This window comes from Quercus suber, unplaced genomic scaffold (genome assembly GCF_002906115.3).
Source record: "Quercus suber isolate HL8 unplaced genomic scaffold, Cork oak 2.0 scaffold_392, whole genome shotgun sequence".
NCBI lineage: Eukaryota > Viridiplantae > Streptophyta > Magnoliopsida > Fagales > Fagaceae > Quercus > Quercus suber.
In genome coordinates, this window is record NW_027069844.1 from 99,340 (window position 1) to 113,115 (window position 13,776).

The 13,776-nt window shown below is 30.0% G+C and overlaps 1 protein-coding gene and 1 non-coding gene across 2 annotated transcripts; both read right to left on the bottom strand.

Moving 5' to 3' along the window:
- Window positions 1–4,046: 4,046 nt before the first annotated feature.
- On the bottom strand, window positions 4,047–4,192 carry LOC136062217 (small nucleolar RNA snoR111). The gene has a single exon (XR_010624020.1). It is a non-coding gene; the product is annotated as a small nucleolar RNA snoR111 (small nucleolar RNA).
- Window positions 4,193–11,362: 7,170 nt separating this feature from the next.
- LOC111999489 (probable glutathione S-transferase) lies at window positions 11,363–12,643 on the bottom strand. The gene is made up of 2 exons (XM_024031615.2): window positions 12,236–12,643; window positions 11,363–11,989 (listed from the first exon to the last, which is right to left on the bottom strand). The coding sequence occupies exons 1-2, from the start codon at window positions 12,548–12,550 to the stop codon at window positions 11,645–11,647; spliced, it is 660 nt and encodes a 219-aa protein (XP_023887383.1). The 5' UTR covers window positions 12,551–12,643; the 3' UTR covers window positions 11,363–11,644.
- Between the last annotated feature and the right edge of the window lie 1,133 nt (window positions 12,644–13,776).

A 13,776-nucleotide genomic window follows, 5' to 3' on the forward strand; every position in this document is an offset into this window, starting at 1 on the left:
TTTTTTTTTTTTTCTTTTTTTTTTTCTTTGGTTTGGTCTTTTCTGGTTTTTTTTTTTTTTTTTTTGTTCACTGGGTTCAATGAGGTTGGGTACTAAAAAAAAAGAAAAAAAACTACAGCGGTGACATGTATGGGGCCCACAAATAGTATGAAAAATATTAAGTGATAAGAAGTGAGTGATAGTTCCCAACAAATATGGTATTTTAGAGTGATGGGTGATAAGTGATTAATAATGAGTAATAAGTAATGAGTAATGAAAATTAAGTGATAAAAAAAGTGGTGCCAAACAGCCTTTTAGTGTTTCTGGCTTTCCACTTTCTACAGCATAAAGAGCTGTCCTACCTTTATTGTCCAACAACTCACAAGTATACGGACATTTTTTAATGAGTGTATCCATTACATCAACATGTCCTTTATTAGCTGAAATGTGAAGGGCAGAATGCCTTTTTCCTCTGTCATGTGCGCAAGGGATGTATCCTTTTTCAGAAACAGTTTTACGAGTTCCACATCGCCCATGTGTGCGGCATAGTGAAGAGGAATCCAACCAGAGTCATCCGCTTGTGTGGGTTTGCATTTATCCATCACTTTTTCCACAAATTCTACACAGAGAAGGTAAAATCATGGTTGAGGTTTTATTGGTTCAAAGAATTTTCTAATTAAATAAGCTCATCTTGAGGTACATGAAAGGATATCCGGTACTCAATCTTGAGAGGCAACAAAGATCAATAGGTTAGAACCTATAAGGCCTCTTACCCATTAGAGTTCGAGGCCTTCATATAAGGAATAATAATTCTCTTTGCATTGGAAATGTGACCACGTAGTCAAGTTTTGATTCTCTCTCACCTCACTTTTAAAAGGTTTTTTTTGTTATGCCTCAACTCGTCATTAGTAAAATATTGTTCTTTTGAGAGTGTCATATAGCCTTATTCCTTAAGGTTTTAAAAGGCCTTTTCCAATTAAAGTCTAAGGCCTCCATATAAAGCACAACTCCCTTTGCCTTAATAATGTGGGACTCATATAGGATTTGGTTCTCTTTTGCCTCATTCCAATTAAGATAAATAATGAAAAAAAAAAAATTAATTGACGTAATGTTTTAGACTTATGAAGCTTTTAATTTAAAATAAAAATGATAAATATTTTTAATAATTTATTGAAATGATCAGTAATAGGATTTTTTTTTTTTTTTTAATTGAAGTTGTATTTTAAACTTATGATTTTTAAGTAATATATAGAGTCTTACCTGTAGCACTTTATCTTAATTAAATTATTTATAGTATGCCACATAATAAAAACATATTGTTGAAGAAACGAGGGAAAACATTATATATATATATATATAAATATGAGTGCATCTGGGTGAAAACACCACAACTTGTAAGATATATTAGTATTATACTCTTTGCGATATTATTATTATTATTTTTGAAAACTTTGCGATATTATTTAAAAATCATTGGTAAACTAAGAAAACATTTTTACAATATTATTGAAGTTAAAGAATGAAATAGATAATAAAAGTAGAACAAAATTTCTTCAAGTTATATGGGAAAACGTATATTAAGATCATAATTTTTATTAAATTAAAAAAATTAAATAAATAATAGTATCCTTTAATTTTTTTTTTTTTGAAATAATTGAGTTTCAGTCAAAGCAGTATCCTAGTTTTTATATAAAAAAAACTTTCATAATATAATTTCACTTAAAATAAATTATGCTAATAATTTCAATGGACTTATAATGCGTCATTTCGTAAAATTATGTTATACAACATATATAAATATATAATATTCACATTGAGTTACATGGTGCATGCAGGATTTGTAAGATTCAACTTATTATAAAAATGAAAATTTATTCAATTAATATATAAATAAAACTTTGAACAACATTCTTGTAATTTCACATGTACGTTTAAAAAAAATTAACCAAAGGTTTAGTCATAGATTATGAATTTAAGCTATTTTTAGTTAACAATAACCCACCGAGGGTGCAATGGGTTATATTCATGGTTTGAAGTAATTTTCTTTTAAAGAAATTAAAGTTTAATTTGAAATCACCCAAAACTATAGGAAAAACATATAATTTAATCAAATCTTTATTAATTAGTAGGCGTTTCATATAGAACATAGCTTTTATCATTACTAATATGTAACACATGCAAATGCATAGATGCATTTAAAATTAAATACAATTTTTATTATAAAAATATAAATAATTAGTCAAATTATTAAAAAAAAAATAGTGTGTAACATATGCATTAATGCATATGTATAAATACATTTAAAATTAAACATAATTTTTATCATAAAAATATAAGTAATTAATCAAATTATTTTAAAAAAATAAAAGTAATTATTCAGAAATTAAAATTCTTAACTAAATTTATTTTTATCATAAAAATATAAGTAATTAATCAAATTATTTTAAAAAAATAAAAGTAATTATTCAGAAATTAAAATTCTTAACTAAATTTAATACTACTTATGATATTTTGTTTCTAATTTCTAATAGGATAAAACATGTTGTGATTTTTATTGAATATATGTGATTGTTTTTTTTTTTTTTATAATTTATAGTTCATTAATATTAGATTCTAAGTATTTTGTACTCATTAATTCATTTGATATAAAAATTAAAAAACTTAAGTAGACACATGGTACAAACTTAAGTGGATAATTATGGTATATGATCCCCACATAAATTTAGACACATGGTGTAAAATTGGATTCTAATTGAACTTTCTCTAAATTTTGCCTATTTATATATCATCGTGTAGCCCCGTACATATGCACGGGTATAATTAAAAATAATTACAATTATACATTTTTTTAGAAGAAACTCAAATATTGCATAGTATTAGCTTACACTTTTTTAAATTATACATTTCTAAAATGTGTAATGGTGTGTGTATGTGTGTGTGTGTGTGTGTGTGTGTGTATAATTTAGAATTTAATTAGATTTAAACTCTTCGTTTTTCTATCCAATAACTTGCTACAAAAAAAAAAAAAATGGACACATGACATAAAATTGAGAATTTAATTAAAATCCAATTAGATTTTCTCTGCGCTTTGGTTATTAATATATATATATATATATATTACAAATAGACAATGGACTTTACAAACCCATGTAGGGATTACAATGGGGTCAGGTGAGGAATAGTGGCGAAGGAAAGGGAGACCAAGGGCCCCCTAGTTTTCCAAAATGCCCCTCTCCCATATTTTACTGTTAATATTCAAAATTTTGAATAAATTTTAAGTAATGACCATTAAAAAAAAAATAAAGTAAAAAACTATTTAATTTACTGTTGACTCCTATATTTCCTTTTAATATTGACTTTGTTTGTCATATATAAGTCATTAATTTTATTGAGAAATGATATGTCTACAAAACTTTTACAATATTTTTACAGTAAATCCTAAGTAGCAAGTTGTTACTGGTTGTTATTGTTGGGGCAAAAAAAATAATCTTATTGTTAGTTTCAAATTTAAACCAATAACAACTAACTACTTGTGATTTGTTGTAAAAATGTTATAAAATTGTTGTAAATGTAGCATCTCTCAATTTTATTAGATTCTAAAGTATATGTTTACAAAAATATTTAAGAAAATCTCTTTAGTAAAAGATTTTTTTTCTTATTCAAAAATAAATTCATACAAATTTATATTGAGAGTTAAAGATACCGGAATATAATAATACATTTACATTGGCCTCCATTAAGAGAAATTTCTGACTCTGCCACAAGTGGGGAAAGGTGTACCCACAACAAAAGGGGAGTTGGCTTAACAGATAGATGATATAAAGATGATACATAAAGGGAGTGGGTGATTGTGAGAGTACTATAAGAGAAGTAGAGACAAGTGTTTTAAAGATTGTTATACAATATATATATATATATTCTACTATTTGAAGAAAATATGATTTGGTCGGATTTTAATGTAGGGTAAATATAGAATATAATTTAAAATCAACTAAAGAATATAGGGGTAATTACACTCTCATTCTTTGAGGTTTGAAGAGATGACATTTCACTACAAGAAAATGTATTTTTAGTGACGAAAAAATTCGTCACTAAAAGTCCGATTTGGTAAAAAAAAAAAAACTTTTAGCGACGAAAACATTTCGTCGCTAAATGTTTTCCTCGCTAAAAACAGTATTTAGTGACAAAAATATTTCGTCACTAAAACCATTTCAGTTTATTAAATCATATTTAGTGACGAAAAATTTCGTCACTAAAACTATTTTCGGGTACATGTAGTGACGAAAATATTCGTCATTAAAACTATTTTTAAGAAAATCCATGCACATATAGTGACGAAAATTTTCGTCACTAAAACCATTTCTTACAAAATTCCACTGCATTTAGTGATGAAATATTTCGTCACTAAAACAATTTTTTGTTGCCATTAAAAAAAAAAAAAAAAAAAAAAGTAAATGCTATCTCTATATATGATATTTAACAATATTTAGTAAAACTATCTTTTTATTGTGAAATTATATTTCTGTCTAAAAATAGTATTTTCTATTTTTCTAATTTATTGTAAACTCGAATTATGCATATAAACTTAATGCAGAGTAATTTTTATTTTGTTATGGAAGACTCAACAAGGTATCTTTCTTATTCATTGAACAAAATACAAGCCCATTGTTTTTAAATCTCAGCAGACACATATCAAAGTGTCTTACAAGTTCAATGGACACTCAAAACCATTCTAATATGCTAAATACTCCAAGGTTTGGGCTAAACCATTTCCCTACTCCAAGCCACGTATTTTCCTTAATTGCCCAACAGCCTTATAAACTTTCTTCTGGTCAGCAAGAGACTTGGTCAGAGTCTCCTTTTGGAGGCACCTCTTAGCCCATGCAATAATCTTGGGGCACTTTGCCTCTGTTGATATTGCCAAAATACCTAAGGCATGGAACCAGCTATAGAAAGTGACAAGAGAAAGGTCCACAAACCCAAATGTTTCGCCCCTAAAGTAAGGCTTGTCACCAAGCTCCCCTCCAATATCTTAAAGGTTTCAAAGAATTCCTTCTTTCCTGCCTCTAGCTCTTCACCTTTCGTGGTCCATAACTTCTTTGAAACATCATAAACCTGTATTTTCCATATAGATTGTATTACCACTTTCCACGGATTAAATAAAATGATGAACAATGACGGTAATGAATTTTAAATCATATTTGCCGGGGTTGAAGAATATATCTCTAAACCTTAAGAAAAAAAATCCTGTGAGATGAAAATTTATATGACTACTCTCTCATAGCATGTATGAAAAGGGTGGAGAAAAGGCTCATATATGTTTTTTTTTTTTTTTTTTGATTCGATAGGATTTAAAATTTATTGGTGTCCCTTTTGTGATGATTGTTTCTTTACCATCATGCCGATAACCCCTATTATAGGAAGAATTCAAAACCAAGCCCATTATTAGATGACGAAAAGCTTGACAAGTTAAACTAACACACACCAACACATAGTAGAAGATTCCGTTTGAGATAAAAGTCTAAGAAACATAAAAAAACAACATCACATACTATTAACATAAAAAATAATGTTAAAGTATGAAGTGTATTGGGCACGCATTGGGATTATTATTCAGTACTCCCCTCGCTATCTTATGAATGATAAGTTTGATTCCCCAATCTGGTTGGTGTCATTGCTTTGGTCATGTTATTTTTCACTATAGTCTATAGCATTGCTGACCGAGTGGGTGTTGCGTCTTTGACTCTTCTGACTCTCTTTTTTTCCCCTAATAATCAGCTGTTTTCTTATATCTTGGTTTAAAGAGGAACTATAAATTTACAACATCTTACCACACAATAATGTGTTATCAATTACAAAAAACAATATAAATTGATTTATTATCAATCTAGAAAAAATAATTCAAATATTTATTTGTGAGGTAATTAAGGTCCACTAATCACTTTGAATGTGATATCAATTTGTAAGTATTGTATAGAAAAGCTTATTTATTTAGAATTTTTTATATATTTTAATTTACTGCTTTAAAAGCACTCGCATAAGTATTTATTTAACAAAAAAAGTAACACATTTTAGCCAACTAAGTCCAAAATTCACTAACATCATGTCATGCAAAATTATGTAAAAATATATGGTTGTTATAGTAATTGTGTAAATTTACATTGACACTATTCATTTTGCCCTTAATTTTTTTATTCTTTCTTTACATATCCCATGAAGGAATAGAATGGATGATGGTTGTTGAGCATGAAGACAGAGAAACAATTAAAAAAATCAAGAAAATTCGATATTTTAATGAAATGTAGTATAAAACAAATATTCTAATATGAGGTGTTTTGAAATGTGAGTATTTTAAAATAAAAAAAAAAATAAAAATAAAAAGGTAAGTTCTTATGCTAAAATAGATAGAAATATTTGCACGAGTTGATGTGAATGTTCTTTATATTGTTCTCTCTTTTCTAGAAAATTAGTATTGTTCTCTCTTCTCTCTTAGTATAATACATTTGCTCCAACCCCCTAAAGTTATTCTGGATGCTTGCAAGGCTAATTGCATTTTGTAGCCACCTCAGTTTGTTTTAATGAAGTTTGCTGTTATTAAAAAAAAAAAAAAAGCACATTAGCCTATGAAGAAGTATGACTATAACCGATTTAAAAAAGGAGTTAGTATCATCCAATTGCGCTGTTGAGGTAGCTAAATAGGAGAATTTGCCTTCTTTAATTTGGTAATAGGGATATTATATAAACAAAACAACTATCCCGCCATAGAGGCTGTTTCGGTGCAAATTCTTTTACATCCCAGACCTATAAGGTCATATATCAAAAGTACAGTTAACTCCACTAATGGAGTATCTAAGATAAGGAAGTCTTGTTGTAGGTGGACATCCATCTTTGCAAAGGAGTTAGTACGAGAGTTGGCTTCTTTAAAACAATGGTTAATTGTCCATTGGGAGATTCGGTTCAACATTTGAGGAATCATTATTGGCGAGCAAGCTAACAACAGATTTGGTATCTGTTTCTATTTCATGTTTTCAACAGATTGGATTTGGAGTAGGATGCAAAGACGAAAACCATCCCTTACTGCCCAAAATTCCGTATCTAATTTATCCGTTCAATATAACCCTATATATGTTATGAAAGTGATTCAAAGACTAGCTCAAAGTCAAACCCAAGCAAGCAGGTAGAAAACTTAATCAAGATTACAAAACATTATCAATCAATCATCAATATCTATATAAAAGCAGAGATTTCATGCGAGAGAGCTTGAGGTTATACCATATGGCACAATCTATGAAAAGAATTGAAATATCATTAAGTCACATCAGAAATAAGAACAAATTTAAAAGTAGAGACTCTTTATTTCCTTTAATTCAATGTTTTAAGACTATTTTTTATTACATTTTTTATTCAATGTTTTAAGATTACTATTTGTTTCATTTGGTTCAATGTTTCAAGATTTTTCTATCTCTCTCACACACACACAAAAAGCTATTTGCATTTGCATTCACCCTTTTCACTTCTAATCTATTATATATACATGCTCATAGCCCTTCATTCCATTTCATCTCAAATTCATTTAGACAAAAAAATCATGTCATTTACCTTCAACGACACCTACATAACATTAACATTGCAGTATCATTGATTCTAACTTGTATGAGTAGGCTATGACCAAGGAATGGGGCTTGCATTTTTTATTCAGTGACAATAACTTACAATTTTGATGTTGAAATCAAACGCTGTGGATTTTGTGAAGATTATGATTCGCTTTAAGTCTTCGGGTATTTGAGATTTTGGTTTGGGAAAGTCATAAATGTTTTTTTTTTTTTTTAGAACTAAAGAAAAAGAAAAGGAAATATTTTAATTGAATATTTGTATAGTTATCTTTTTGTTTTTTTTTTTTAATTGTTAGATCTCATAATTTGTAGGCTTCTTTGTAGTTTTTTTATCACTATTTTGTGTGATATGAGCCATAGTGATAAAAAAAAAAAAAAATCAATGATGATTTCAAAGTATTTTCTGTTTTTTTTTTATTTAAAAAAAAAAAAAAAAGGATACAAAAGCCAACCAAAGATAATGAATTCAGCATTTTGCCTCATTTCTCAAATTAATTAGGGAAATGTCTCTGTTTTGAAAATTGAGTTTCATTTTAAAACTCGATTTTCTAAAGATTGAGTTTCAATTTAAAACTCGATTTTTGGACAATCGAGTTACAACAAACTGAAAATAAAAAATAAAAATAAAAATTTCTGGAGCCCTATAGTAGCGTTTTAAGGACTATATAGTGGCGTTTTGGAACTCAAGCTCCATGAACTCAAGTTCCATGCAAGAGTTTTTTTTTTTTTTTTTAATTGCCTCATAACTATAGTAGCGTTTTAAGGAGCCTATAATGACGTTGAAACTTGATTTTGAGAAAATCGAATTCCAAAATAGGGGTATTTCTCTAATTAGTTTGTGAAATGGGGCAAAATGTTTATTTTTTATTTTTATTTTTTTTTAATTTATAAAAAGGGCAAAATCCCATTTTGGCCATTTTTAATAATCAACAAACTTCATTAAAAACAAACTAAGGTGGCTACAAAATGCCAAANTGTGCGGAAAATGAACATAAGCTTATAACAGAATTGATAAACAATCTAAACCAAATAAAATCACATCCATAGCAGAAATTAAATGGCAAAGATTAAGAGAAGAGAGATGCAAACACAAGGACAACACAACGATGTGTTATCGAAGAGGAAACCGCCTTCGGAACCTCTTCGCCGCCTTTCAAGCGGTCAATAATCCACTAAAGAATAAAGTTGGGATACATGAACAGTAGAAGACCCTCCAAGCCTAATCTACCTAGTGTACCTAAGCCCTCCAAACTTATTGCTCCAGCGAGGTTGCGCCGAATCTTTGTCTTTTTTAGCTTACTGGATTCCGCTATAGCCCATAACATCAACCAATAACCATTGGTCCCTTTCTAACTGCTTCCCAAAGCACCAAATAGCCTTCTCACAAATATGGGTATGGTGAGAAAATGATTTGGGTAATGAACCTCTCAAGGATGTAACAATGGAGAGAGTGAGAGTAGAGGAATTTGAAGAGTCACTATGTGAAGATTGTGAATGAATCAATTTTGTTTTTCTCTAGGGTTTCTCTCTCAAAATTCTCTCTGGAATCTCTCAATATTTCATGGGTATAACGGGTATTTATACTAGGGTGAGAAAGGAATGCGAAGAGTCAGTTTTTTCCAAAACAGAGCTGGCTGGCTTCAAGCCGCGAGCTAACTGAATTGCCAGACTAGATTTTTTATCCTTTAGTGCAACAGCTGGCATGACGGTTCAGCTTTTTTGCAAGCTTAGCTCTTGTGCATCATCTAGTAGCTTGCCAGCTGTGAGCTACCAGTGAGATCTAGTCACGAGTCCTTGCTTCACTGCTCATTCTTGAACATTTCTTCACACTCTCTCACCCACTACCCTTACAAGATTTCCATCTAAATACAGAGTTTCTAAATACTGAATTACAAGAAAATTTGGCATGGAATAAAGCCAACAAGATGGTTGATTAAATTCAACCTTACAATACTTATATCCCAAAATTAGATAAATTTAAGCAACCTCTCAAACACTTCCTCAACTATTTTATTCTCAGAATCAAATATGGAGACCTCAATCATAAACACTCAATTCATTATCTCAATGAAATTAAGGAAATCATCTATAATTATCAACATAAAGAGAATGTGATTAAACAAGAGAAATTGGCTAAAAACATAACCATTTATCAAAATTAAAAAAAAAAAAAAAAAAAAAAAAAAAAAAAAAAAAAAAAGAAAAAAAAAAAGAAAGAGAAGCACATTAGTCTATGTAGTATGACTATAACTGATATAAAAAAGGAGTTAGTATCATCCAATCGGGCTTTTGAGGTAGCTAAATAGGAGAATTTCTTTCTTTAATTCGGTAATAGGGATATTATATAAACAAAACAACTACCCCGCCATAGAGCTTGTTTCGGTGCAAATTCTTTTACATCCCAGACCTATAAGGTCATACATCAAAAGTAAAGTTAACTCCCCCAATGGAGTATCTAATATAAGGAAGTCTTGTTGTAGGTGGACATCCATCTTTGGCTCTTTGCAAAGGAGTCAGCACAAGAGTTGGCTTCTCTAAAACAATGGTTAATTGTCCACTGGGAGGTTTGGTTCAACATTTGAGTAATCATTATTGGCGAGCAAGCCAACGACAGATTTGGTATCAATTTCTATTTCAAGTTTTCAGCAGATTGGATTTGGAGTAGGATGCAGAGATGAAAACCATCCCTTACTGCCCATAATTCAACTTCTAATTTATACGTTCAATATAGCCCTATATATGTTATGAAAGTGATTCAAAGACTAGCTCAATGTCAAACTCAAGCAAGCAGGTAGAAAATTTAATCAAGAATACAAAAAATTATCAATCAATCATCAATATATATATATATATATATAAAAGCAAAGATCTCATGCAAGAGAGCTTGAGGTTCTACCATGTGGCGCACTCTATGAAAAGAATTGAAATACTATTACGCCACGTTAGAGATAAGAACAAATTTAAAAGTAGAAACTCTTTATGTTCTTTGATTCAATTTTTAGGACTACTTTTCTTACATTTTTTATTCAATTTTTTGAGACTACTATTTGTTTCATTTGGTTCAATGTTTCAAGATTTTCATCTCTCACACATACAAAAAACTCTCTGCATTTCCATTCACCCTTCTCACTTCAAATCTATTATATGCATATGCTCATAGCCCTTCATTCCATTCTATCTCAAATACACTTGGACCAAAAATGATGTCATTTACCTTCAACCTTCAATAACACCTACATAACATCAACATTGCAATATCATTGATTCTAACTCATATCTCATATGAGTAGGCTATGACCAAGGAATAGGGCTTGTGTTTTCTATTCAGTGACAGTAACTTACAATTTTGATATTGAAGTTAGATATTGTGGATTTTGTGAAGGTTACGGTTCGCTTTAAGTCTTTGGGTATTTGAGATTTTGGTTTAGGAAAGTCATGAATATTCTTTTGTTTTAGAACTAAAGAAAAAGAAAAAGAAACATTTTAATTGATTATTTATAAAGTTAGCTATTTTTTTAGAAATTTGTTGTTAGAACTCACATTCTCTTTATGTTGATAATTATAGATAATTTTCTTAATCTCATTGAGATAATGAATTGGGTGTTTATGATTGAGGTCTCCATATTTGAGGTCTTAATATACTTAAAAATTATTTCAAATGATATTGTAAAGTAGTTCTTGTATTGTGCAGGATATCATCTTATTCACTATAAAATGAGTTTATTATATTTATAAATACAGTGGTTAATATGTCCCCACATACACACATATTTACCAAAATTTTATTTATTCCAAATATAATTAAGGCACAACATGATCTAAAATTTAGAAGACACAACAAGGTGTCTTTCTTATTCATAATACAACACGTGCCCATTTGATTTAAAGCTTAGAAAACACATATCAAAGTTTCTTACAAGTTCAACGGACCCAAATGAAACAAACCTAAATTATTTTTTGAAAGTAAACAAACTTGAAACTTGAGTATTACAATCTGAATGAAATTTCTTACACGGGCCACTGAAAATCATAATTCGGGCTAAACCATTTCTCTACTCGTAGCCACGTATTTTCCTCAATTGCACAACAGCCTCATAAACTTTCTTCTGGTCAGGAAGAGACTTTGCCACAGTCTCCTTTTGGAGGCACCTTTTACCCCATGCAATAATCTTGGGGCACTCTGCCTCTATGTTGATATTGCCAAATACCTCATAGGCATGGAACCAGCTGTAGAAAGTGACAAGAGAAAGGTCCACAAACCCAAATGTTTCACCCCCAAAGTAAGGCTTGTCACCAAGCTCCCCCTCCAATATCTTTAAGGTTTCAGAGAATTCCTTCTTGCCTGCCTCCAGCTCTTCTCCTTTTGTAGTCCATAACTTCCGTGAAGCAACACTAACCTGTATTTTCCACACATTGTATTACAAGGATGAACAGTGACAGTAATGAATTTTAAACCAAATCTATAGAGATAGAAGAATATTTCTCTAGAGCTCAAGAAAAAGAAAAGTATGAAATTTATAGAAAATATACAAATTTCAAATTAAATCTTTCAAATGTCATTGCCTTGAAATTAAAACTCGTTAACCCAGAATGAAAAGAAATTAAAATAATGTAAAAGACAAAAGAAATGGCATTAAAGGTACCTTCTTATCAACAAAATCAGCCCAGAACCTGGCATGAGCTCTTTGGTACGGATCAGAGGGAAGCAATGGAGACTTATCGTTCCAGACCTCATCTATGTACTGAACAATGATGAGAGACTCACACACAGGTTTCCCATTGTGGATGAGAACTGGGATCTTCTTGTGAATGGGGTTCGCCTCTAAAAGCAGAGGGCTCTTGTTATTCAAGTCCTCTTGCTTGTAATCATACTCGATACCCTTCTCGGCCAGTGCAATCTTGACCCTCATCGCATACATACTGATCCAGGTGCCTAGCAGAATCACCTCGTCCGCCATTATCAAAGAAGTGAAGATACTGAAGAAAATAGAGAAGTAAGGTTGTTAAGAAGAGAGAAGAAGTGAGTTGGTATGCAAAGACTGGGAAGAGAGCGAGGATTTATAGTCATAGGCAGTGGTTCGGGCTTTCATTAATAATTAATTAAATAATGCTAAAGTATGCTGGTAAAAAAATAACAATAACAAAAACAATGCTAAAGTATGACTTCGACTACAAAGTGTATTTGAGTTTCTGGATCATTCCATTATCCGGACGATGTCATTGCTTTGCTCATGTTTGATTCCCAAGTTCGTTTTGAGTTTCTGAGTTGCGTCTTTGACTCTCTTGACTCTCTTTTTACCAAAATTGTCCATTTTCTTTAATCTCATTCTCTTTAGTATAAAATTTCATTTTTTTTTATATTCTATATAGGCACTTTAAAATTTTCACATGGCATGTGATCTATTTTATTAAAATATCACTTTTTTATTAATAATCATTGGCGGTGGTTCGGGCTTTCATTAATAATTAATTAAATAGTGCTAAAGTATGCTGGTAAAAAAATAACAATAATAAAAACAATGCTAAAGTATGACTTCGACTACAAAGTGTATTGGTAATCAAAAACTTATGTTATGAATAATGCAATGTTTGATTACCAGATTCATTTGAGTTTCTGGATCATTCCATAATCCGGACGATGTCATTGCTTTGGTCATGTTTGATTACCAAATTCGTTGAATTTCTGTGTTGCCTCTTTGACTCTTTTGTCCCTTTTGACTTTCTTTTTACCCTAATAATCGGCCATTTTCTTTAATCTCATTCTCTCTAATATAAAATATTATTTATTTTTATTCTATATAGTCACTTTAAAAATTACACATGTCATATTATCTATTTTAAACTCTATTTCTTAAAATATTACATTTTCTTGATTTTTTTAATTGTTTTTTTTTTTCTTTACACATATCAACTACTATTCACTCTTTTTTTCATCCTTAAGATACATAAACAAAGAATAAAAAATTGAATGTGAAATAAATAGTGCCTGTATAAATTTAAATAGTTACTATTTTTACACGTCTTTAACTTGACTATTATGAGTGATTTTGCAGCTTAAATATGTAAAATTGAGCCATTTTTCTATTGTTTGATGCAAATGCTCTAAAAAGAATGTTTTTTTTAAAAGCACTACATCTACAATATTTTCATAATACTTTTGCAAAAAATCCAAAGTGGTAAGTTG

What these genes read in the sequence shown, in the direction of transcription:
- LOC111999489 (XM_024031615.2), bottom strand. Translation starts at nt 12,550, where the DNA reads ATGGCGGACGAGGTGATTCTGCTAGGCACCTGGATCAGTATGTATGCG. An exon ending in CTGATTTTGTTGATAAGAAG is followed by an intron (nt 11,990 to 12,235) that starts GTACCTTTAATG and finishes TGGAAAATACAG; the next exon opens with GTTAGTGTTGCTTCACGGAA.